At 51.4% G+C, this 27,427-nt stretch overlaps 1 protein-coding gene across 1 annotated transcript in view; it reads right to left on the bottom strand.

Annotated features, from left to right (window-relative positions):
• The window catches only part of SHPRH (SNF2 histone linker PHD RING helicase), a 759,436-nt gene that overhangs the window by 187,713 nt on the left and 544,296 nt on the right, over nt 1-27,427 (bottom strand). The window contains exons 20-21 of the mRNA XM_086927277.1: nt 22,526-22,588; nt 21,715-21,940 (exon numbers count right to left, since the gene is read on the bottom strand). Coding sequence (XP_086783403.1) covers nt 21,715-21,940; nt 22,526-22,588 — 289 coding nt within the window. The remainder of the gene's footprint in view (nt 1-21,714; nt 21,941-22,525; nt 22,589-27,427) is intronic.

Raw genomic sequence — 27,427 nt, 5'->3', positions numbered from 1 at the left:
CATTTGAGAGATCTTTCTTGAAGGTCTGTAGATACTTCCAGAGAGAAGCGAAGAGAGCATTCAGAAGGGGGTGAGTCACTGGGGCATCCATCTCCCCGTTGTCTATCCCAGGGTCCGAGCCCACAGATGGTGGAGGATCACTATTCCGCAACCCCACAGGCTGGTAAGCATGTAATTTAGCGTGCAGTCTTTCTTTCCCCATCCGGTGGCTATAGTTCTTGGTAGGGATGTAGCGCTGGTCGAATAATCGGAGGAACTGGTACCCCCACCCTCATTATCTCATCAGCCCTCAACCAAGAAAAGGGGAGATATGGCTTACAGTGTGGTCAATGGAGAAACCTCTGTATTATGGATCTGTGGCACGTGGAGTCCTCAGGTTGTATAGCCAGATGAGCGTGCCACTACCCAGTTGCATTCAGACACTCCGTTGTGTCACAAGGACGTTGTCTGTTGGAAGGGGCACTGAAAAGTAAAGGGCAGCCCCTGTGATGTCTGGAGTCACCGCTGCATGGGTGTTGGTGCGCTGTTGCTAAGGCGAATTGCTGGGCCTGGGAGGTGACTCAGACCAAGGCTGCGAGAATTAGCTCCAGATTACCAGTGGTGAGTAGGGCTCCATCGTCCAGGAGCAGATCAGACAACAGGGACTCCTCTGTACATGGTGGAAGGTCATGGCCCCAGTAACACCCGGATCTGTCTTTTGAGACCCCAGGAATCCAGTGATCTTAGGCTGGGAAGGCGATGAATCTGCAGCGAATTGTGCACGTAGTCGGCCCGCAATCAAGCAGGGCCTATGTCCGGCAAACGTGGCTTGCCCACACCGCAATACAAAGTAAATCCAAAGCCCATACTAGCCTGCAGAGCATTGGCTTGCTCGGGTCACGGTGAATTGCTGCCAGGCAACTTGGTAATCGTGGCTCTCTTGGTTTAGGGCTCGCTTCTGCCCAAGGGGAGCCATTCACTGCACTCAGTCCAGGGGGAAGAAGTCCGAGGCAGGCAGGTGGGCCTAAGCCGCCTCTAGAGTGTGAGTGCTGGGGGATCTTTAAGCAGGGGAATCCCATATCTGCGTCACCTGGGCTTAGGTCACCCTAAAGCAGTGTACTGCTGCAGCAGCCCCCGCTGGGCTGTCCAGGCGTGCACTGGCAATCTGTTGTTTGGCGAGGGGAGTGCTCGAGTGCATGGAGAGTTCACGGCGTACAGCTGTCAAGGTCAGGGGCCTTGCACTCACCGCCTCCCTAGCCATTCGTGTGGCAATTCCACACCCCCCCCCCCTTCAGCAGTGTTGGTCCATGCCTAGCCACTGGGTATTAGCTAAAGGGTGCCCTCCCAGGGTGTTCGTTGCTAGTACCTGTAGTAGTGGTCCTCTTGATCTGGGAGCCACAACTCAAGCGAAACGGTTTTCCATCTCAGCCCCGAAGGAGGCCTGACAGCGGGTTGGGCACAACCACCCCTGTATCTGGGTTCTGCAGGCGTTTTGGGCGGGGAAACTCTGCTGCCACAGTGTCAGGCCAAGGTCACTCCCAGGGCGCACATTGGCAGCCTGATTTCCTCAATGTAGCCGGGGTTGGGCTAGGATGTATGCAAGACTCATCACTGTAGTGTTAGCTATTAAGCGCATCAAGCTTTCAGTACTCACCACCCTCGGACCGTCAACGTAGCAGGCCCTGATCAACAAAGTCCCATCCCTGTACCGTCATTGGTGAAGGAGGTTGGAACTGCAAGCATTATTTGCAAAGGCTCCAGGCAGCATCATCAGCATTTTGTCTCACCCATGCTTCTCTCTTCGCGCCTGGAAGCCCTTCCGTAGATCAATTAGTCTCTGGGCTCATTCTGCAGGTGCTCTGAGACATCCCCCAGCTGGGGCGCACCGATCGGAACAGATTACCCCGGGAGAAGGCTATGGAATTGGGTTGAATCGGAGGTGGGGATGGAGAAACCGAAGAACACTTATCACTTGTCCACCATCTTGGCCATGCCCTTTCAAGCTTTATTTTTTTTTTTCAGAACCAATTTTATTGACAATTCAAATATGATTGCAAGATATCCACAGTACTCCGAACACCGGAGGAGCCGTGAGCATATAATCAAGAAGCAAGATATAGCAATCAATACAGTAAACAGGATCAGACATTAACATTAAATTACCTGTACCCCCCCAACCCCATAACGCCACCCCTTCCCGGGTCCCACCCTAGCCCTGTTCACGACGGTCACCTGGATCCAAGCTAATCAGTATATGCATCAGTGGTAGTACACTCTTACCCCCACCCTGGTTCTCAGGATAATTGGTCTCCAGTTACATCCTGCCGCGGCGGCGGTTCCGGCCACAGCCTCCTGTATTCCGCCCACCTTTTCCACATTTTATACTGCTTTCTAGGGCAGCCACAGGCCTCAAATACTGGACGTTCCAGCCCCATATAATAGTCCAAGCCCTGTTTCCATACCTCTATCGGGGGAGTCCTAGGGTCTTTCCAGGCGCGGGCCACATCCCTCTTGGCCACTGTAAGACCCAGGAGTAACAAGTGTCTTTTGTATATGTTGCCACCCATCTGCTCCAGGACATGCAGGAGGCCCAGCTGCGATGTACGTGGGAGCTGCCAACCCAGTACCTCATCCAAACAGTCCCATACACGCCCCCAATACCTCTCCAGTGCCCCACAGGACCACACATGAAGGAACGTGCCCACTTCCCTGCTACACCTCAGACAATCGGGGGAGGCAATCAGTCCGGCTCGCCACAGCATCTCCCTCGTGTAGTAAGCCTTGTGCAGGTATTTAATTGAGTAAAGCGCGGTCGTACGGCTATGGCCGCCTCCCTTGGGGCTGCGAGGGCCTCCCTTCATCCCTCCTCGTCAATTTCTCCGACATCCCGCTCCCAAGTAGACCGCAAGCCGTCCAGGGAGGAGGAACAATGAATAACCAGTGATTGATAGATGCGGGATATTTTCTTTTCTGTCAATTCTCCTATAAATAATTTGGCTTCTAACTGACTAAATTCCGGCAGGGAGTCCAGTCCCTCCAAGGCAGGGGAGATAGCATGTCGGAACTGCAGGTATTTGAAGAACTGGGTACGCAGCATATCATACTCATCCCTCAGCTCCTGAAAGGATTTAAGGGTTGTGCCCCTCATGACATGCCCCAGCGCCGAGATCCCTAATGCATCCCAGCCGCGAAACCCCTGCAAAGTCGACAAGGCCGGCAGGCGGCCATTCTGCCACAGCGGGGTCTCCTCAGTCAGCCTATTCCACCATCCCATATGACTAAGGGCTCGACGCCAAACCTGGAAGACAACCTGCGTAACCACCGGGAGCTTCTTCCTCTTTCCCGCAGAGTACAGTAACGTGTGCAAAGTATCTGGTTCCATCAAATATCGTTCCAGAGCGTAAGCCGGATCGCCCCGATCCCCATACCACCATTCGTTAAGTATCAATAGATGGGACGCTTGATAGTAGGAGAGGATGTCCGATGATGCCAGGCCACCGCAGTACACAGAAAGGAAATATGTGCGAAGAGCCACGCGAATAGCACCTCCTGCCCAGAGAAAGCGGCCCAGCGCCGAGTTAACTTGGCGGAACCATTGCAGCAAGATAGGATAGGGGTGGTTCTGCAGTTGGTAGAGCAGACTAGGGAGAGCCACCATCTTAAAGATGGCCGACCGGCCATACAAGTTCAAGGGCATACGGGACCAAGTTTTCATATCCGATCGGACCATGTCCCAGACCGGAACTATATTACGCTCCCATGAGACACTAGGGATGTCCGTTATGAATACCCCAAGATATTTAATGCCTCCTGTCGCCTCCTGCAGGGCGGACGCCCAATTACCAAGAGCCACACCCCTGCCCAGGGTCCACAAGGTGGATTTCTTTACATTGAGGTTAAGCCCCGAAACCTCTCCAAACACCCTCATGATGTCAAGAACTCTCGGGCCCGACCTATTGAGATCTGTAAGAAAGAAGAGCATGTCGTCCGCGTAAAGCGCAATTCTGTCTGACGGCCCAGCTTCCCACTCAAACCCCTTCATCTGCGCATCTATACGCACCCATGACGCGATGGGGAAGGCGCCCGAAATCGCACCGGCCACTCGCACAGACGCTGTTAAATCAGTATATAGCAGCCGTATATACGAGAGAAAATGAGGGCCGAGATTTAGATGAGATAGAAGCGCCTGCAGGTAAGCCCAACTCAGTGAATCAAAGGCTCTATCAATATCGGCCAACAAAAGCGCTGCCTGGGTGCCAGTGGCTCGCATCATTTCCAAGGCCACCTGGGCAGCCTAATGTTATGTCTGGTGGCCCTGTGTGGCCCCTGAATCCAGCCCCAACCCAACTCCCGGAAAACTGGCCTCCCCCCTCCCCTATACCTCAGCAACATTGAAGTATCTGTCGCGGTGCAGGACTGCCCCAACCCCCAACGGGAGGTCAGCGGCCACCCACTCCAATGGATCCCCAACAACCACACCCTCAATCCCCAACCAACCCCGCTAGGGGGGGGATTAACGTCTGCGGGCGACTGGACTGCCGCTACCCTGGGGCAGTAGTCCGCCTTGCCATCTCCCCCCCACCCTCACCCACCCCGCATCTCATAACTGCTAATCAAGTCCGTAGTACAGGTCAGCGGCGTCTCGGCCATCGTCCGACGCCTCAGGCCGGGCCATTCTCAGCCACCTGCAGAGTTCGCTCCGCAACCCAACACAATTAGGTACCACATGTCCCTTCTCTTTTCAAGAATCTGCTTCCTGAGAGTCCGGAGGAGCTGTCTCCTCCGCAGCGCCCTTCTTGGTGGGGGACCTCTTAGTGGAGCGGGACCGCCAGTTACTCCTACTACGAGAGCGCCGGTGGGTCTGCCGCGGTGCCGTCGAGGAGGATGAATCAGAGTCTCGAGCCGGTGGAGTGTGCGGCCGAAACCGGACCGTCTCATCAGTCCATGTAAATACTTTTCCGGAGAATTGAAGAACATGGTCCGGGATTGAAAAATCACTCGCAGGCGGGCTGGGTAAAGGAGGGCGTACTGGATTTTGAGTCCCCTCAGGCGAGCCTTGGCCTCCGTGAAGGATGGTCGTTGTCGCTGTACTAGCTTGGTGTAGTCCGAGAATATCATAATCCGATGGTTGTCATACATAAGGGGTTCCTTCAGCCGAGCTTGCTTTAGGATAGTGTCCCTATCATGATAGTTAAGCAGTTTGGCTATCACTGGCTGCGGGCGCTCTCCAACCGGCGGCTTCGGAGCGGAGCGAGCGCCCTGTGCGCCCGCTCTATGACAAAGCAGCGAGAAAGGGACTCCGGCGGCAACCACCCCTCCAGCCACTGAGTAAGAAAGGCCTCCATATTCCCCTTTTCACAATCCTCCGGAAAGCCAACGAACCGCAGGTTGTTGCGCCGGGCCCGTCCTTCGGCATCCTCCGCCCGGAGCGCCAGGCCTTCCTGGATCCCTTCCATGGCGGCTACTTTTCTTTTTCAATATTGCCACGTTTTCTTCCACTCCGGTGATCCTCGTTTCAGCCTCAGTGATACGTGCCACCACGTTTCGCAAGTCCTGGCGCAACAGCGTGACATCGGCTCCAACTGCCCCTATCTTGGCATCCAGGGTGTCTCTAGCTTGGGTGATTGCCGCCAAAAGCGCAGCATTATCCGGCCCCTGGGGCAGAGGGCCCCCGGAGGCTCCAGCCGCTCCACCCGCACCCGTAAACTTGTTAAGGGTGCCTTGTTTCGAGGATCCGCTGCCTCCGCTGCCTCCGCTACCTCTGGTCATGGTCCACAGCCAGTGGGATCCGCCTGGTAGAAAAGTTCCACTCGCTACCCACTAGGTTTCTCCTTCGCGGCCTGAGGGGCCCTCCGTCAGCCACCCGCCGGTAGGCCCACTGGTTAATCCCTCGGTGATGTACCGGGCATAGACGGCCAGGTAATCCACAGCACGGAGCGCCGGGCCAAGCAGCAATCCTCCCCTGTGCTATGCCGGCCTCGGAGATCTCCACGACTCACCCCAAGCCTCCACGCAGTTCCACCATCCCGCGGTCAGGGTACGGCAGCGCAATCGCCAGGCCCCGCGCCACCCCGGGCAGCCTCACGCAGTCAATAATGGTCAACATTGTGGGTGGCGTGCCGCCCCGCGCACCCAATGCCCTGGATCTCTGCTCTGTTGCAAGGGGGCACCCCAGGTGGGGGGGGCACGCCGCGGCTCGATACAACCGCCGAGTCGTAGGCCACTGCCGTGGCTAATTGGGCGCCAACTAATGCACCTCGGGTCAAAGACGGTGTACTCGCGCCTCAGGGATCTGGTCAGCCGCGGTCCGACCTGACCGCCGGATCCACCACGTGCTCCCCTCCGCTCCGCACACCTGCTGCTGCGCGCCCCCAGTGCACCTCCGCTCCGCACACCTGCCGCTGCGCGCCCCCAATGCACACTCACCACCGGGGTCGCGTCACCGGGCTCAGGCCTCTCCCAGGGTATCCGCCGCCTCCAGCAGCCAGTCGGTCAGCGCCGCGCCGGCCGCAGCCCTTCGGCGGCCACCCGGTCCCTCAGGCGCAGCACCAGGCCTGACAACACACTCCGCCTGCAGCCCCTCGCTGATGTCCGTGTCTCGGGAGGGGGCCGGGCCGCCACACCGTCCCCTCTCGCCGTCTGCCGGCAGCTCGCCCACTCCTCGGGCGTGGTCAAAATTGAGGTCCCGGCTTCAACCGCCGGTATTGGCCGCTCCACCTCCGGGGTCGACCGCGCCCGATCTAGGGCTCCGACGCGGCCAAGATTCACGCCACGCCAGTCGGACACCTTCCACCGCCCCTCACTGCCGCGGGATGGGAAGACAGGATAATTGGCGGGGAAGTGAAGCGGCGGGACGGAGCTCTACTAAGCCGCGTCCGCCATCACAGCCGCCTTAGCCACCCCCCCCAAGCTTTATTTTAAACCCAATAAATTCCATGAAGTTGTACTCAGCATAGTGACACATTTTTTCTGGTCTAACAAATTGTCTTGTTTATCAAGGAATCTTCATCCTCTCTTGCCTGAACAGCTAGTTTGGTGACATTAGTCATGCACACTACCCTACCCCCTCTTTGTTTTTAGGAGCATCCATACAAATTTGACCTGGATTTACGGCAAGGGACCTGTGATTTCTAACCAGCTCATTTCCCCCGTAATTTCCAATTGACATAGACAACTTATGGCAATGTGTCTCCTACTCCTTAGCCATAATATGCTAATGTGTGTAACTGTGGTGGCTCTATGCACCGAACCATTCTACAGTATAGGTTTCCTCTAATAGGTTTGTTTGGGCAGCCCCTGCAGTTTGCGTTTCATTGGCAATATTCATCCTCTGTCCTAGAGCGGAAAGCTCAGCCACTTAAATCATCAATTTCTTAAACGTGGTCTTAGGCTCTGATATTTCAGCCTTCAGTTCATTGACTGTCTTGCTCTTCCCTTTTTTCTACTTTTAGGCTCAGCGCTGAGCTTACTGTGTTCAAGAGGATTAAGCATATTGCTGCAGATTACATTTGGCTCCAGAGAAAAACTAATAGGTGGTGAAGTGTTCAAGCAATCTTTCTGCACTACCTCCTTCTCTGCAGATTTGTTATTTCCTAGGAGGGAACTAGAGAAACTTGGTGTTGGTCTTGTTTTCAAATAGTTTTGTAAGTTTAGTGAACTTGCTAATGTGACGTAGATAAGACACTTTTACTGAGTTTAAATATATCCACCTTTTATATCAAGAGATCTACTTCACTCAGAACATTGTTATCCATGGATAATGTGTTGGGCTTTTTTAGTTTGGCTGCCCAGGGGGTTACTGGCTGCCTCCCTTTCCCCATTAGAACCTTCTTTTGGCAATTAAATCTTAAGAAGACAAGTGAAAGTTATATCGAGCAAATGACACCCAGCCGGCACGGTGCTGGGCTTATTGCAGCTGTGAGATACCGAGATAGTTGTCTTTAGAAGACAGCACTGAAATGTTAAAATGCAGGCACCCAAGTTTTCAGTTGGTTAAAAATTAAAAATGTTAGTTCGAACATCACCCATCCAAAGTAACAAGGCCCAATGCAATGAGACCAAGGTCCACCTCCTCCGGGCAAAGACGGACACGCCCTTGGCTCAAGCTTTAGCTGGACTTGTCCCATGCAGCAGAGATGTAGAAAGCGCTAGGTAGTGCACAAACATCAAGGAAAGGTCTGCCACTTCCACTCCATCCTGCAGTCACTGTGACCTTCTAGGACTTGAATTCCCTGTTGTAAAGTCTTGCATCCTGCACAGCAGGGTTAGAGAGTGTGGTATATAGCATATCAGCAACAAAGGAGGGGCCTCCTTATGCATCCCTTCCTGGAGTCATAGTTGCCTTCTGGGCTTGAAATTCATTTTCTCAATTCACATACACCAGCTGTTTCTCCTCCTGCTAAAAACCCTTGGTTAGATTGTAGATTATTTTAACCCTTTAAGTGCTGCTGTCGGCCAACGGTCGTCGCGAGCACTACCTTGCCAGTGCTGCGCACGACTGTTGGCCGACGGGCCAGCACCCGTTATTGGAACATTCAGCACTGGGCGCTGAACGTTCGACGCTCTTAAGGAGTTAAATAAACTTACTACACAAAGAACAAGTTACTTACCTTCGGTAACGATATATCTGTAAGAAACATTAGTTAGTATTAGATTCCTTACCTTAGAATATCCCCAGGCGTCAGTCTGGATCCGGAAACTTTTGCGTAGCAGTACCCCTGCGCGTTGGTAGGCGTTGTCTGCAGGCATCCTGCCTTCAACAACCAGTCGTCTAGGTAGGGGAAGACTGACACCCCCAACCTGCGCAGATGGGCTGCGACCACCGCCATCACCTTTGTGAACACCCGTGGGGCGCTGGTAAGGCCGAAGGGGAGCACGATAAACTGAAAGTGCTCCTGGTCTACCGTGAACCGCAGGTAACGCCGGTGGGCCGGCAGGACAGGGATGTGAAAATACGCATCCTGCAAGTCCAACGCTACCATCCAGTCTTGCCGGTCTAGAGCAGCCAAGACCTGAGCTAATGTCAACATCTTGAACTTCTCCTTTCGGAGGAAGCCGTTGATGTTCCGTAGATCCAAGCTAGGACGTAGGCCCCCTTTGTCCTTCTTGTGCACCAGAAAGTAGTGGGAATAGCAACCACGTCCTACTTCTGGCCCAGGAACGCGCTCGATGGCCCCCTTGGCCAAGAGGGCCGTAACTTCCCCTGCAGAAGTGTCAAGTGGTCCCCCGACACACGGTGGTTCTGCGGTGGCATGGCTGGAGGAGTGGTCTCGAAGGGGAGGGAGTAGCCCCTTCGGACGATTTGCAGCACCCACCTGTCCGATGTGACTGCGCGCCAGCGGGCGAGATGATGGCGAACCCTGCCACCCACTGGCGTCACATGGGCCTGAAAGCACGGACTAGGAGGATTTGGAGGCTGATGCTGCAGGGGGAGGTGTGGTCTGACCCCGCCGTTGACCCCGACCGCCTCCACGGCGGTTTCCACGGCCGCCACCGCGTTGAAAAGATTGTTGCGGCGCGTGGCTGGCAGCACGTGTGGGGACGCCCCTTCCTTGGCCACGAAAGGAGCGAAACGAACCCGTTTGCTGGCGCTGGGTCGAGAGACCCAAGGACTTGGCCGTGACCCTGGAGTCCTTGAAGCGCTCCAGCGCGTGGTCCGCCTTGTCACCAAACAGGCGACAGCCATCAAACGGCATGTCCATCAAGGCAATTTGGACATCTGCCGAAAAGTTGGCGGATCTCAGCCAGGCGTGGCGACGAATCGCCACCGTCGTGGACATCGCTCTGCCCAGCGAGTCGGTCGTATCAAGACCACACCGTATGGAATATTTAGCTGCGTCTCGGCCCTCAGCCACAGCCTTGCCGAGCTTCGCCCGCACCTCCATGGGGCATTCTGGCAGCAGGTCCGCGACCGTATCCCACACAGAGTGGGTGTAGCGGCCCAAGAGGCAAGCGGTGTTGCAAGACCGCAGTCCCAAACTCAGGGACGAGAAGACCTTCTTGCCATACTGGTCATACCTCTTAGATTCCCGGTCGGGCGGGGCCGACGGGAATGCGGTCTGGGAAGTCGAGGGCTGGATCACCAGACTCTCAGGGGTGGGATGGGTGGACAGGAACTTGGGGTCGTCCGGACACGGACGGTGGCGTCTGGCCACGTTCCGATCAACAGGCGAACCTGAAGAGGGCCTGGACCACGTGCCCAACAGAACGTCTGACAAGGCTTCGTTAAACGGCAGCAGTGGCTCCTGTGGGCATGACTGCGGTTTGAAGACCTCAGTGAGAATGTTAGGCCTCACGGCCGCGACGGGGAGCTCATGGTGTAAGGCCTTGGCAGCCCTCATCAACACCACTGAATAGGCAGCCCCTTCCTCCGACGCCACGGAAGGAGGAGAGACAAAGCCAGGGTTAGGAGAGTCGTCCAGACCACTGGCATCACCCAAATCACCTGTCCAGTCCACGTCGTACTGGCACTCACGTGACAGAGGGTCCTCAGACCCCTCCCAACCCTCACCGAACTCTACATCATCTCCATATTCGGAGTCAACAATGTAGACCGGCTCCTCGGGGTTCACAGGCCCCATCGGCGTCGAGCCCGGTGTCGTGCGACGCCGGTCCGACTCCGCGTCCGGATTCGGGGAGGGTATGGGGACGACGCCGCCCGGAGCCGGCGCAGGAGAACCGGCGCCGCGCGGGGACGGCGTCGGGGGTAACCCCGATGGAATCGGCTCCGGAGAGGCCGGAAGACCAGCCGGCGTCGACCCTGAAGGCCCCTGCGGCGCCGGGGTCGGAGCCGTCGGCGGCACCGGGGCCGGAGCACCCGACGGCGTCGAGGCAGGGACACCCGGACCGCTAGGGCCCCCGGACGGTAGCACTGGGCCCGAAGGCGCCGTAGGCCCCGTCGGAGGAGTGAGCGCCCTCATGGCCATGAGGAACGTCTCAATCTCCTCAGGCGTCGCGCCTAGCCCAGGGACCGGAGGGTATGGAGCAGGCAGCGCCGGCGACTCTTGCGGAGCCGCGGGGGTGGGGTCACCCGAACCCCCGGCCGCGTCGCGCGAGCGTCGGGGGGGAGCCGGAGGTACGATGACGACGCCCCGACTTCTTGTGTTTCCTACCTGAGGAACCAGACAAATGGTGACGACTTCCGGAGCGCTCAGCACGGCTCCACGACCGCTCCCTCGAACGCTCCCTGGACCTCCGGCCGGACCGGGACCGCTCCCGGGACCGCTCTCGACGCGGGGCCGACACCCGGAGCTCAAGTAGCTTGCGGGACCGCTCCCGTCTAGCTTGATTTGTCAAGGCCCGGCAATCGACGCAGGCGTCCACGTCGTGGTCGGGGCCCAGGCACCGGAGGCACAGTCGGTGATGGTCCGTGACCGACATCGTGCGGTCACAACCATCACAATTCTTGAAACCGGGCATCCTACCGGCACCAAAAAAATTATAAGAAGTTAACAAAACTTGGTCAAAAAACCGGAGTACTGCTCTTCGGATCTGCGCTAACTGGCGCGGAAAACAAGAAGAACTGACGTCAGCGCGCGGAGGCGGCGTCTATATACTCCAGCGACGTCATCACGGCGCACGACGCCGACGACGGGCGCGGAGCCGCAGGGGACGCCTGCAGACGACGCCTACCGACGCGCAGGGGTACTGCTACGCAAAAGTTTCCGGATCCAGACTGACGCCTGGGGATATTCTAAGGTAAGGAATTTAATTCTAACGTGTTTCTTTCAGATATGTGTAAATGAAAGAAATTCCAAATAACAAAAGGCTATGCCTTGGCAAGAGATGCGTATTAAAAGCAAACGTCCGGTTAAAACTAATTATTGATGGGGTTCTTCTTATTCAGCTTGGTACAACAAGCACTGGCAGAGCACACACGTCTCAACTTTAATAACAAAGGCTAATATATTGGCTTAGCCATTTTTTATGTCCAAATGGCTCCAGGGTATGTGCACCATACATGTGGAGGCTATCTTTTTTTTTTTTTCCTATGCCTTAAGAAAAACTATTTCGAGATGACTGCTGTGCATGTGTACACATACGTGTCAGTCCTCTTCTAATTGTTTAATAAAACATGAGAAAAAACATAAAAAATGGCTGCTGTGCATTTGCACGCATGATAGCCATCCTGGAATTTCTTTTCACCCAATGTGTAGGAGAGGGCCCCTTTTGAGATGGTCACTCCCACTTTTTGCCTGGTAATTGATGCAATTCTGATTGAATTATACTGGGTTACTTCTAACCAGGTCCCCAGTGCTCTTTCCCTAAAACAAGGTAACTGTGCAATTGTTCCCCAATTGGCAAGACCTTCAGCACCTCTGTAATTATCTAGTAAATGGTACCCCTGGCACCTAGGGCATGGGCCCTGAATAGGGTCCCTCGGGGCTGCAGCATGTATTGTGCTTCCCTAAGGAATTTTGCCACAGCAGGCTGGTGAAATGGTGCAGACAAATGGGAAAACACAACATGGCACACACACTCTGTGCCATGACCCCAGACACTGCATGCCATAGATGTAAGTCACCCCTACAGTAGACCTTACAGCCCTAAGGCAGGGTGCATTATATTACATGTGAGGACATATCTGCATGAGCCGATATGCCCTTGTGAAGTCTAGCTCAATTGCTAGTTACTATAAGTGAACAGTGAAGCCCTCTTACGTACATGTATTGGGCAGCAGTCATTACGAGTTCCCCAGCTAAATGATGGCTTCACTGAAATCCATGGCGTTTGGTTTCGAGCAGCTTGCCTTAATAAATCCTTACAGATACCAGTAGTGGATTTATTAGAACATGCACCCAGAAGGCATCCCAGAGGTATCCCCTGAAAACCTACCACTTTCTTAGTGTGCTGGCTGACTGGTATGGCCCAGCCTGCCACCACAAACATGTTTCTAATCCCCTGCAGATGACAGCCCGCGCTCTCTGATGCCAGAAACAATACCTGCCCCGGGGAAAGTTGTTCACACCTCCCCAGCAGGATGGCTAGTGAATGTGCATACCAAGGCCTGGGACTGCAAAGCCCCTGCCGCTTTTGATATGCAACCTTGGCTTTCACCAGACCTTGGAAATGCAACCCCCGGCCCTGAGGCTTATTTGGCACCAGGACTGGTGGTAAATTAGCTATGCTAGGAGGCGTCGTACACTACCAGGCCAGTCACACCCCAAAGATGGGCTGCGTGATGTGCCTCACAAAACAGAGGATGCCACGATCTTAATTGTTTATTGGAATTCAGAGCTCTGGGACAGGGTTATGACCACTCCCCACAGAAAGTGGTCACATAGTGGACATAGTGACACCAAGTATAAGCAGCCCATTAGTTACTGCCCTTCACTCCCCTTAACACCCCAAAATTGAGTATTGCTCAGATATGTCTGACTGAAGAAAGAAGAGGAGCCAAAGAAGCAAGAACTGTGGACGGCTTTTGGACTTTGATGCCAAACCCGGTCAGCCTACCAGCTCCTGTCCCGAAAATTGCGACAACCCGACTCGTTCTGCAGCTGTGCATTCTCCAAAAGCCTTTGAGGGCCTCCAGCACTTTGCCAAGCCATCAGCATCTCCCTTTAAGTGGAGGACCCCAACAACCACAACGCCCAGTTCACCGTTCCGCAGTTCACAGGGTCCACGGACGGAGCAGCCGCCCAGGAAGAGGTAACTGTGCTCCAAGATCTGTTCACCCCACCAAGTGAGAAGACGCCAGGAACAATTGGAGCCGCCTTGCACCAATACTCAGGATACTGGACCCCTTGCAGCAACCAAAGTTTTTTAAGCCCAATCTGGACTCCAACGCCGCAAAGACTGAGCAGCCGACGGAGGACGTCAGCATCGCAGAGGAGCTGTCATGGTGGCTCATCGGAGCAAGTCTGCCTCTAGGAGAGCAGAGCAGGCTAGAGAACCCGCATCTCCTTCGAGACCACCCCTCCACTACCCTTCAGTAGGGCCATACGGATGACAACACCCCAGTTACCTGTGGGTTCACAAAAACCCTTTTCCTCACACTGCGAGATGACATAGCGGCACTTAAACAGGAAGTATCCAGGGATATCAAAGAGGTCCAACGTGAGATGGGCGATATGGGGCCTTATAACAGAGTAGCAACATGAAAGCGGAAGAACATGAGATGATCGATGTAAGCTGACAGCTTTGTGACCAAAATGCGGATCTCCAATTCCATCTGGAGAAAAGGTCATGCAGATCCAACATCCGCAGACGGCAGACTCTGGAAAGCTGGAATAACATGTCCTTTGTCTCTTCCGCCACATAGTACCACAACTTGCTGAAAAGGACACCATCCTGCAACTCACTCACAGAGCAGGCCGCCCCTCCAATGCCCCTGGGGCTGCTAAGGACATATTGACCTGTTTAAATTACTACCACCAGAAAGAAATTATAATGTCCACAATGAGAGACCAAGCGTCGGTCACTTCGGAAGGGAGGAAAGTTTGGATCTACCAAGACCAATCCCTCATCACTCTGAAACAATGGCAAGTGCTGAAGCTGGCCACTACATTCCTCAGGGAGAATGGAGTCAAATATAAATGGTGGCATCCGTTTCAGCTTATTTTTGTCTGGAATAGTGAGATGCATGTGGTGCGCAATCTTGAGGAAGCCAGACCGATGTTGCGGTTGGAACATGTGCGAAAAGGCCCCACACCCACAAAACAGACTGACCCTGTCCCCGGCTGCCCGTGTACAGAGGTAGGTTTGTCACCCGGCACAGAAGAAGAGCAGCAAACCCTTTGCTGCTGAAAGTCATAGGGAGAGGTCTGCCTTGCTGCAGAAGCTACATCAACAGGAACCCTCTTCCAACCACACTTCAGACTGATATGGCCAACCATTAATGTGACCGCACTGCCTCCATGCCGGGTGAAACGCATCTACATTACTTGACGCAGGGATCCCCCCCTCACCCTTTGATTTGTCACTTACAACTGGGCGGGTCACGCCCACATTGCCATCTACTCATAATATTGTCGCCCTTTGGTGTGGTGGAGCTCAGATTTCTCACACCAGCAACATGGACCCTGACCACACAATTTACTGAATTCCGATAACCAAAGCAATTGTTAGCCCCAGTTTGGCTGTTCCCCTCCTTAGCCTATGCTTAACGCTACCTCCATTCCTCTGTCTCACTCACAAGGCAATAGCATATCTGTCAGTTCAGGGGGAGCTCTTCCCTGAGATATTGCAGGGTTCCCACTGCTAGCAGCACACCATTCACTCTGACGCTATGGTCAAGGTTTTGAGCCTAAACGTCAATGGCCTCAATGCTGCAGCAAATGGCTTGCACTTCTCCCTATGCTGAAAGACTCCCACTGTGAAGTGTGTCTCCTGCAAGAAACTCATCTCCTTCAACAGGACTGGGGTTGTATGAAAACCAGGTGGTTTGATCAACAGTACTTCTCCTCCAGGCCCAGGAACAAAGCAGGAGTGGCAATCCTGCTGGCGACACCTCTTGAGTCAGGGGCTTCAGGTAGGGCTGATGCCTGGCAAACACGGTTCGCACTCACCTTACCGCAAAGGACGTCCAGTACTTGGACTAGCCCACAGAGCATTGGCTTGATGGGGTACCCGACTCCTCTTCTTAGGAATTTCTTTCCACCATTGTGCCCTGGCAGTGGCTAGCATTTAAGCCCCTAATGAACGACAAGAAGACTTTATCCAACACGAAGTTGGGAGTGTGCTCAAGTTTATTGATGTTGTTTTTCTAATTGGGGTGATTTCAACCCAGTTCCTGATGCCCTCCTGGCACCATTTGGCCCACAGGACGGATCAAACTGGGGTATACATGGCACAAGGCTTGCAGTGGCTAAAAGAGGTGGGAAGGACAGATGTCTGGAAGTCCACACCACTTTGAAAGACTACATTTCTGCGGCACACCAGACAAATGACAGGATTGATTACTTTCTTGAACTCCGCACCTCATGTTGGCAACTACACATACAGACATTGGGGTGGCAAGACTGCCGGACCATGCTCCGATTTCAATTACCCTATGCACACCCAGGCCACGCCCGCTGCCACATATGTAGCGTCTCAACACAAAGTTATTAGCGTACGAGCCCACCATTAAAGAAACAGGAAACCATACAGGTCTACCTTACTTCCAATAATAACTCGGACACCTCAGTAGGGGTACTTTGGGAAACTCTTAAGGTAATGGTGAGAGGCGCTTTTATATCTATAGCCGCCAAACTCAACAAAGATTGGAGGAACAAGTAAGGGCCCTAGAGGATACCCACAGATAATCAGGTTCACATAAGATAAGGTGCCAACTGACCTTGGCCAGGAAGCAACTTAAAGCCCTGGACATAGATACAGCAGAATATGTCTTCCTCTGCACTAAGCAGAAGTACAATGCCGGGGGCCATAAGGTAGGGCGGCTACTTGCTCATAGCCCGAGGGTTCAAATCCAGCACCATAGGGTTGCAGATATTTAGCGTCAGTCTGGCTTGAGTGTATGCCAAAATGAAGGAATAGTTGTTGAATTTGAACGCTTCTATGCTGAGTTACACTCAGTGGAGCAGCTCAATCACACTGAGGCCTCTAACTACTTAGCCCATGCTCCCCTAACAAGTCTACCCACTTGTGATGCTCTCTGTCTAGAAAAAGACAAAACAATGGAGGAAGTACTTGTGGCATTGGGGAAACTCCAGTTGGTCAGGATGGACTTAACTCCGCTTTCTACAAAACATTTGCTGACCAGTTAGCCCTTATATTGACCCGACTGTACAACTCCTTTAGTGAACAGGGCACCCTCGCAGATATGATGAAGTCAGCTATTATTAGTGTCATTCCTAAACCCTGGACGGACCATACTCTCTGCTCTTCCTACAGACCAATCTCACTTCTAAATGTAGATGCTAATATTTTAAGCAGTATACTAGCTGCTCGCTTGGGCCTGAACATGCCGGGGTTGATAGACCCAAATCAAGTAGCGTGTATTCCTGGGAGAAACCGTAGAGATAATACTAAGCGGATCCTCCATGTTATTGATAAAGAAACTCAATCCTGAATTCCTGGTTTGCTAATCTCGTTGATGCTGAAAAAGTGTTTGACCGAATTCACTGGCATTTTCTGCAGTTAGTCCTAGTCAGGGCGAGTTTAGGTTCACTTGTCCACAATTGGGTCTGGTCCTGCTATGAAGATCCCACTGCCTCAATATGGGTCAATGGGTTGCTGTCCGAGCCTTTCCCCATTTCATTGGGAACTCGTCAGGGATGCCCCTTTGTCCCCACTTTTATTTGCTCTCTATATGGAGCTCTTTGCTGAGTAGATCTGCGTGCACCCTCAAATTGAGAGACTAACCATGGAAACCAGGTTTACAAACTGGCGGATGAGGTCCTAGTGGCCTTTACTTAAACCCATTCTACACTACCCCAGGTGCTGCACAAACTAGAGACGTTTTGCAGGGTCTCTGTCTTCAAGATTAAAGTACAGAAGTCTCAGGCCCTCAACCTCACCATTCATCTGAGCAAAACCAAAGGGGATGATGGACGGAGTGTTGAACATTGCAAGCACTCACCCCCAGTCAACTGATCTGGGTTTAATCCATCATCATTCTTTAGCTCACTCCGCCACCCCAGTTCAGACATGGCCATATGCAAATCAGTCTTATCATGTGCCTCATGGGAACAGTCCAGCTCGAACTGCAAGCCATGTCTTCCCTGGAACGGAAACAAGCATCCTGGGACTGGTTTCTAGCTAATCAGCCTTCATCTGCCAGGCTAGCATGAATCCAGTGGCAAAGTGAGCAAGGGACCCACGTCTGGCATTTCCTGCCAACTATCACCATTCATCTGAGCAAGAGACTTCAGCTGGAGAGCCTTGTCCCCTTCCCTTGGGCAGAACATGTGGTCCAAAATCTGGGTATCCAAGTGTATTCTACGATATTATAACTGTATTCTACTATAGTAAAAACAGCAGAACGCAATTATGCATCCCTGCTGGGTACCGCCCGCTCCGTTTTCCAATCCTGGTGAGAGGGCCCCATATTGTGGCTTTGTAGAAAAGTGGCTATCAAGATGTCTCTTCTCCCAAAGATTCTATAATTAATACTAATACTCCTCCTGTAGCCACCCACCCAGATATCCATGAGAGACTCGAACAGTTCATCGAAACATTCATTTGGGATGGTAAGCGGTCTCGCCTGGCTAGGAGGTGCTCCTATCTGCCTGTGGCAGAGAGGGGGGGTTGGGAATTCCCTCTTGGTGCGCTACTATCAGATGGCGCAATTCAGATACATGGTGGAAGGCAGAGCAAGGAGAAGCATTGGTGATTTATGGACCAAGCGATCACCGGCATACACATATGGAAAATACCGTGGCCACTCAAAAAACACTGCGTGTCAGTGGTATACATTTCCCAAATTTTGAGGGTGACTCTGGGGACATGGGACAGAATTAAAATAGCTGAAAAAACTCCACACGTCTATTTCACCGATCACACCCAAAATCGGGAACCCAGACTTTCACCTGCACTGCACGGCACAGCGTTTTCCTCTTGGCAAGTAACTAATTGTAAGAGGATAGGGGACCAATTCTATCTACAAGGCCTGCTTGATTTTGCACAACTAAAAACAAACTATGGCCAACCCGACACTGAATATTGATGCTATGTCACCATTAAACACTGGGTAACTAATCCTCTAGTACGCAATTTTGCAAGCAGATCCCTCACATAATTTGAAAAGTGGCTTCTCATTCGTCAAGAAGATAAAAATCTTCTCTCCTACATTTATGCTTTTCTTAACACTCTCCAAAACTCTAGGACTTCCACGGATCGACTGCACTGGGAATAGGAATACGATCACCCTTTCTCAGATACAGAATGGTCAGACATGCTATATCGGTCCTGCACCCGAGTCTGCAGCACTTTTGGGAAGGAGACTAATTAAAATCTCTCATTATTGGTTTCACACGTATACAAGAACTGAGAAATATAAATAAAGTGACGATGACAGATGTTGTCATAATTGTTGCTGCATGGGCACATTGTTTCACCTCTTATAGCAGTGCCCTAAATTGGATCACTACTGGGCCGACATCCTAACAGACATTGATAAAATGTACAATACTGAAAAACCCAGATTTCCCAGTTACGTCTTATTGTGTCTCCCTAATGCATTGATCTATCCACTTCGGTCGACAAAAGGTAAAGCTGTCACCCTTGCCCTCTGTGCAGCCAAACAGGTAATTCTGTTGAAATGGGACACAAAAGTGGCGCCTACCCACACAGACTGTTAATTTAGACTGTGCGACCTATTTGGCATGGAGAAGATGGTGGCCCATGTGAAACATAGGCTCCCACAATTAGATAAAACCTGGGGCTCATGCCTTCGGTTCCTGTCGCAGAGCTTCCAGGAATTGGCATGTCGTGTGGACCTACACGGGCTCTGCCTTACAGCGGCAACCAGTAATCAGCCTTGATGGTCCCCCGCCTTCTTGTCTCCATTTAGATTGTACTGGGAGAAAGCAGTGATCAACCAGCATTACCCTATTGTTCTTGATCACCTTCCCTTCCTTCCCCTTATCTTTGGGCATTTGAACTTAATTCGTCCCCACCCTCCCTAGTTACCTTTATACCCTCCTCTCCCCGTTTCTACTCATCCCCTCTCTATTTTATTCTCTGACCAGTGGATGTAAGTGAGGCTTAAGTTTTGTCTATATTTCCTTGTTTTGAGTTCCTGTATATGAAAACAAATAAAACTGATGTAATCCTAAAAAATACATTTCAATAGGTACCAAGTAAAATTAAAAAAGGGAATACGTGAATATGCATTAGGGCTATGATTAATTTTTTTTTAAGTTAGGCATACAGGTGCTGCACGGTTACAGGTGCTGTTAACATTGCAAATGAGGCACTTTCCGCCATAGGTGGTCTATGTAGTAAGTAAAGTTAAGTTTCAGGGGAAGTGCCAAGCCCATTGACATTTTGTAAGTCATGCTATAATGCATCATCAGTATAATGAGAGGGAAGCAAGCCCTCCCCATAATGGTCAGTATCGTAGGGTTCTTCTGTTCTGGTCTGGGATCATAATCAGAGTGAACAGAGAGTGGTGCCTCTGCTGACACTCATGATAGAGGCATTGGGTAAGACTCAGTAAGTATGATAACTGACAAGGCTTCTTCAGCGTCCACTGCGAAGGGTCCTTCTTTAAAATTGCAAACGCAACTTACCCTTTGACTTGAACTGAGCATGCGGTTGTGTTCCCACTCTGCACACTGTCTCCGTTGGGTTCCTGGTTACTTACCTCGGGTGGTTCCTTGCATTGCTACGTCCTCTGGGTACAGTCTTGACTTGACTTGTGATTCGCATCCCTCTATTTTAGTATACGGTTTGGTCTCCCACTGGCGACCACTGTGTATTTGTGCTACTTACCTTTTTATTTGCAAAGTACTGTCTGCATTGTGTATATCTCAGGGTAGGAGCTATTTGTATATATTTTGTAGCACAAGCCAAAACGGGTGTTAGAACTGGATAATCAATCAGCACCAGTGGGTACGGCAACTGCATCAATTGAGTGGGGACTAGCATGGGCCGTGGGGTCGAAGTGGAAGCTTGTACCCCAGTATGGGACCAGTAAAGGGAACCTAAGGGAGAGAAGGAGTTGGAGGAGGAACTTCCGGTGGCAACCTGTCTGGAGGACCCTGTAGTTCCATGGGGCCTAAAGACATGCCAGAGAGAGTCACTACAGCCCTGCAGAATGGCTTCTTGAAAGTATTTGGGGTCGATGATGGCCCGGGGGTCTCGGGGAATATAGCACCAGCTGGGTTATCAGCTCTGTGGCTGGTGACCTCCAAGGATGGTGTATCAAATCTGGACTCCTTTGCGCCTTCAAGTTGAAACTAGAGTGGCTAGATGGAGTTGAGTAACGCTACCCTTTTTTGTGCTTGAATTTACACTTTGATTTACTCAAATATTGTGAGTGAGAGGTGAAGCCGTTGTGGATACGGCCTCGTAACTAGGACCAGGCTCACAAGAATGGGAGTAGAACCTGTGTGAAGACCGCAACTACTTATGCTTTGCGATGTAGAGCTTCACCTCCTGTTCTTAAATGGTATGCGGTACATTTCAAAGGGTACTTCCTTACCTAACAGCCAGAAGACTGACAAAGTTGGGAACCGACCTCAGGGACTGTACTGGAAGGCATGAGGGGTGGCCCCAAAATTCAGGGGTGGCGCCAAAATGCAGCTACACTCCAGTCACTGCAAGGGTTGTTTCAGAGTCAATGAGGAGCCACATCACCTGTAGGTATTGGTGGAGCACTACTGTTAAAAATCTCTGGATCCATTTTCGTACTTGGGAATATTCTAAACTTGAGAAATCTGCGGCTAGAAGTTTCCATCAGAAATACTAGATCACCAGGATTCTTCCCTAATAGCCAGAATATGCGCCTTGATTATTTTCCCTACTTCCGGCCTCCTATATTGATGCGTATACAGGTAGCAGATGCGTTTGTAATCAAGTTCTCAATATATTTGCATCATGGTAGTAACTGCTGTTTTTCCAACCCATCACAACTAACCATGCACATAGCCGTGCTGCTCTTCCAAAGGGTGATCCATGCTCTCTTTCTGTATTGATCATTTTCCTGGTGCCATGTACCACTGTCTTATTAAAATGCTTCTTTATTATTATCATCTCTTTTTACTAGTAACAACCACTAACCACCATCAAAGCAACAATAATAGCTTGGCTCTCACTTCAAATTATATGTGTGATATACCATGGTACCTTATATTCCTTCTTCCATGCTTCAAATAGTTCCATAAAGCTGCCCCCTTCTTCCACTAGTCTGGCGTCCAATCTGTGAGTTTTGGCAAAAGACAGAATAGATTTCAAGGAGCGCTCAGTCTCACTCGCTGCCCAAAGTCCTCGACTTGTAGTCGGCAAACGGTCATCCAACAGGCCTTCTTCATCTTCTATCATCTCCTCGAAGATAGCGGTCTGTCCTTTAACACTTTAAATACACCAAAGTAAACTATTAGTCATTCACTTAGAAGATGTCCAAGAAGATCTCACAAGTCCCAAGCTACATTTAAGCATGCACATCTATGTGACAGGACCCACCTTTGCTAAATAACCCTGTGATGCCTCCATCCCTATATCACCCTGTTTGCCCTTCTCACCTGGTTTACCCAACAGCACCATGTTAATCCTCAAGAGTAGCACTCACCACTTAACATGTCTAAATAAATGTAATTTAGTTTTCATATATTTCCGTGTCACAGTCATAGCTCCTAATTTACATAATTCTCACTGCGGTTTCCATCCACACAACAATCCGGTTCCACTCAGTGACCAAGTGATTCCAATTCAAGGTAAGCCATAGTACTGATGTAGAATGTTGTGGTGCTGCCTGCAGTAAATAGGCATTTTCAAGTAAATATTTCTTAGACTGCATGGCCAGGTAGTAGACTGTTAATGGACAGCTTGTTACACATTCACTTCAGAACATGAGGTTACAACTGTGAGCTATTGCTTTGAATTATGTAGAAAGGAAACCTCAAATATTACTGTATTAATCAAAATGTTTTCAACTTACGTGTGTGAGAACAGCTTTGACTCATACTCTGTAAACAATTCATCACTCTTACAGAAGATACAGCTGCAACCAAACATGGAAAACAAGGAAATGTATTTAATGCTTACAATTAAAACACACAATTGAAGCAAACTTAATTTCTTCCTGTGCTTTCTGTTTTATAAACGGGGTGCAGAAAGCATGACAGAAATCACTTTAGACTACATATTTTTTTAACTGTTTTTATAAGGGTTCTCATATGTAAATAAAGAAAGCATCACAAGCCCTTCGTAAATATTCTGAAGCAGTATATAACTACTTTACAATTATTTCCAAAGTAGTAGCATGTACGCAATGCAAATAATTATGTGAGTCAGCCACCAAAACATCTTGTTACTAGGTATTAAGCTAAAGGGCATTATGCAGCTGGATGTTAAGGTGTCAACCCAACTTGTTGGGGTATTACCCCTAAACTTAAGGAGGGAAGTGGCAATTCTAAGCCAGAGTTAGGCAGGACCATATCTGTTAAGGGTGCTGGTGTGAGACCAGGTTGAAGCGACAACTGCTGTGGAAACGGAGCTGAAGGTTGGGCTAGTGTGCAGTGTTGTGGGCCGGGAACCCCTGAAGTAATTAAGTACAACTGAATCCGGGATTTTCTGGGAAGGGGTGGCAATGCAGGGGGGAAGGGGGGGTAAAGGGAGGAATGAGAAAGTATGCATATGTGAAACTGATGGCCCTGTCAGGCTAACAGGGGCAAATCATTGTTCCAAGTAAGTTGTTGGAATTGGCCAAGGAGGGTGTCCCAGGCCACCGAAATTTGGTTGCTTAGGAAGACACTAGACTTCTTCATATCACAGGGCCTCCCTCTCGGCTCTCGCCCATTCCCGCATTGCCCCATACCAAGTAGCTAATGGAGTGGCCTGTTCAGCCTTCCTCTGAAAGGGGAGGGCTCTCTTGGCAAGCAGGAGAGCTGTAGGAAGGTAGGACCCTTCCGCATGGTTAACTCAACTTTTTGCCTGGTGTTATGCTGTTTCTGACTAGTCTGACTGGCTAATCAGGACCCCAGTCTCTGTGCTTCCTCCCTTAAACTGGTTATGTTGAGTACTTAGGTACATCTCAGATTGGCTCCTGGTGTACTCTTATAAGTCCCTAGTATATGGTACTAAGTAACCAGGGCATAGGTACACCAGGGGTCTCCCGAGGGCTGCAGCAGGTATTATGCCACCCATGCGAGACCACTCAAATTGCGGCTACAGGCCAGCCATTGCAGCCTGTGTAAGCTGGTGCTAGCACCACTTACGACAGATATAGATCTTCCTATATCTGAGGTCAATGCACTTAAAACCTAAAAGTCACCCCTAGCGCAGGCCTTTCAATCTTGAAAGCAGGTTGCTCGGTTTTAAGTGCCCCCTTCATGAGCGGGACACCCCTACAACCTTCGGAGTCCATTTTCCTGGGTTGTAAGTGCATCAGCCATTACGATACATAGAGTGGCCATGCGTCATTATGCAATGACCATCTATAAACTGACTGTAAGGAACCCTGTCATGTTTGGTATCAAACATGTTGGAATCATACCCCCATACCATAAACAGTGTTGGAGGTATGATTCCATGCACTGTAAAGCAGGCCCGTGAGGCCCTCAGTGCTCCCAGTACCAGACTTGCAGAACAGGACATGTTTATGTCGTCCTGCTGCTGAGCCAAGCTTGAGCAGGGGAAGGCAGAACAATAGATATCCTGTCACAGGTTGTGACCATCTATCAGACTGGGTTTAGTGTATTGGGGCAGGGTAGGGGCCTTGCCAGCACCACTGAGTCTGCTTGAAGGGCACATTTGGTGCCCTTCTCGCATACTCCAGTTCAGGGAGCTGTTGCTTCCGCTCTGGCGCAAAAGTGGACAAAGGAAATGGGAGTATCCTCCCACTGTCCAGCTCCTCCTCTGGGAGGGACCCCAGATTCGTCCCAGCATTTTCCTAAGGGTATTTAAGGGCTTACTTGAGGGTGGGTCCCTAGATTCGTCGTGGGACAAGATTCACATCAAGACACCAGTTCTTCTTTGACCGTCTGGGCACTCTGACCATGCTGGAATTTGCTCTGGGCACCGAGACTGAAGCTGGGAAAACTCCTGCTGCTCCTGGTCTTGTCGCCCTGCTCGTCTGCTGCAACGTCTGTGCTTGTGCTCCATATAGGATACTCCTTCGGCCTGTGGACATCCAAGACATCTGAAGGAATCTCCCTTGAAGTGAAGGAGTCACTTCCCTGCATCTGCAGGCACCGCAACGAAGTTGACCAGTCTGCTAATCCTGAGCTTCCATGGACTCCGAAAGGGTCAGTAACACAGGGGATGGTTCTTCAATTCCCTTGAGGCCCTCACTGTCTTTTCACCAAGTTTGAGTCCAGTATCCCGCATCGGAGCACCAGGAACCAAACCCCTGTGCTACGTGTTGACTTGCCGTTGCAAAGGTTTGTTGGCTCTCTTCCTCAGATCTTCACCTCAAGCCTCTCCTGTGACCAAGATCTTCGTCCTCACCGCATCTCTTGGGCCTGCATCTTTGGTGAGCTGCTCGAGGTCCTCTCGCGACTCCAGTGCCTCCGGTCAGTGGGTCCTCTTCTGGGTCTTCTTTGATTCCAGATGGCTCCCTGATTGTTCGGGCCTACTCTGACTCCGCTGTTTGTGGTGAGTCACTTGGACCTTGCTGGTCCTAACACTGCACCTTTTTCGCTTTCCAAATTGTTGCAGTTGCCAAGGCTTTCTGGTGCTACTGATGGACACCGACCCGTAAACTCTCGACATCTGATGTGGGACAGCTTGTGAACGGCTCCTGGTCTTCCACAGCATTGCCTGGTCCACACAGCTGCAGCTCCAAGGTCACCGTCAACTCTCCTGCAACACCCGGCATTGGTGGGCGTTCGTCTTCCATGCCTCCTGGTCACTTCAGAGTGGCATAAAATCTGTCCCCTCTGCTTGCAGGTACTTCTCATCTTGAATCCACCTTTCGGTTCCACCGGACACTTTACACTTCCTGGCCAGCAGCATCTTACTGAAGTCCTCCATTGGGTTTGATGGCGGGTACCGACGACACTTCACACCTATGCTCCTGGCTTCCCTGGTGTAAGTATTATGGTTCCTAGGGAATCCACGGGTGGGGTGGCTCACCAACCTTCTGTCTCCCACAGGGTTTCTTCAGCCTCCACTGGGAAGGGTCCTTCTTCTTTAAAATTGCAAAGGCAACTTACATATTGACTTGAATTGAGTATGCAGTTGTATTCCTACTCTGCACACGGCCTCCGTGGGGTTCCTGGTTACTTACCTCGGGTGGGGTTCCTTACATTTCTATGTCCTCTGGGTACAGTCTTGACTTGAGTTGTGATTCGCATCCCTCTATTTTAGTATATGGTTTGGCCTCCCCCTGGCGACCACTGTGTATTTGTGCTACTCACCTGTTTATTTGCAAAGCACTGTGTGCATTGTGTATATCTCAGGGGAGGAGATATTTGTATGTGTTAGTGAGTGTCCTATAATAAATACATATTTTTATAAATACACTGTGTGGTTCTTTTTCACTTAATCTATACCAATAAGATTATGTTCTGGTAAAACAAGTTGCTTTACACGCCTTCTGGACTAAGCCTGAAGGCTGCTCTCCACAGCTACCACTTTGAGAGCTTTTTAAGGTTGTCTAAGATCACTAAAATCACCATAAGGGTTGTCTGGATTAGTGCAGTGTGCTACACTGACATACGTGAGAAACCTACACTAAGCCAGCCTCCTACAAGGGCCATCTAGCAAAGCGCGTTCTCACCCTATGACATTTCCCATGCTTAAAAATGCAAATGGCGGGGCCTGGCAGCACTAGCGGGGAAGCTCCCACAGTCTGTGAATAGTATCCTGAATAATCCTGCCATTCTGATGCACCGCAATGCCCAAGAGTAAGCGCCGGAGTCTGCAGGCAATGACGGTGCACCCAAAACCCTCTGAGCGACTACAAAAGTGCTGGGAAGCCTTTGAGCGAGTATTGTCCGCTCCCTGCATCGTGAGAGGTTACAAAGCCTAGAATGATGGTGTTGTGGCCCCTGACCGCAGGTTGTGTGAAACGGGCACTGAAGCCTGGACTGCCAGCAGAGAGACTGACGGCTGCGAAGGCGCCCACCCCCTGCACCTGGGAGATATTGACTGCAGAGAGGGTGATTGCGTCAAGCGGAGGGAGCTGTTACTCTTCGTCTTGCAGGTCGCCGGTCTTGGGCCAACAAGTGCTGTCCAAAGTAGCGGGGTGAGGAGCAGTCGTGAGCCGCAACTGTGGGTAGGTCCTGGAGGTATCAGCGCAGTGGAGGGTTCAGATGGAAGGCCCTACACCCATCCATGCTCCCCCACCCTCTCCTTCCCTGGTAACTGGTGGCTCCCTCGTTACCGCAAAGGGCTAATGAGCTGATGGGAAGGCCTGAAATACTACATCCTGGAGGTGGTTAAGAAGCAGAGGGCCTGTGAAGTCTAGATCAAACGGTGACTGCACCGGGGAGAAAATGTGCTGTTGCCTGCAGTGATGAATCGATGGGTTAAGGGCTGCTTCCTGTGACTGTGGAGGTATTTGTTCCTGGGGTGGTACCTGAGAACTGTGAGACAGAGACGTCCCCTGTGTGCTGGGGTGCCACCTGCTGCCAGAGCTAAACCCATGGCATGAGACCAATTGATGTCCTTAAGGCCCTCCATCCCGAGTTGGTGATGGGACCCAGTAAAAGGCGCTGAGGTGAGTGAATAGGGGCATCCTGGGTGACCTGTGGTTTGCGGATTTGTGGAATCCGAGTTCTCCCTGCCAGTTGGAGATATTGCGGACACCAGCTTGTGAGGGCAGGGAGGAGCTGGACCCTGCCAGCATCTGTCCTGTACATGCCCAAGTGCTGCTAGGTGGAGCAGAGGTGCATGT

This window comes from Lissotriton vulgaris, chromosome 6 (genome assembly GCF_964263255.1).
Source record: "Lissotriton vulgaris chromosome 6, aLisVul1.2, whole genome shotgun sequence".
In the NCBI taxonomy this organism is placed as follows: domain Eukaryota; kingdom Metazoa; phylum Chordata; class Amphibia; order Caudata; family Salamandridae; genus Lissotriton; species Lissotriton vulgaris.
The sequence above is the reverse complement of the archived record's forward strand: the minus strand, read 5'-3'. Positions and strand labels throughout refer to the sequence as shown.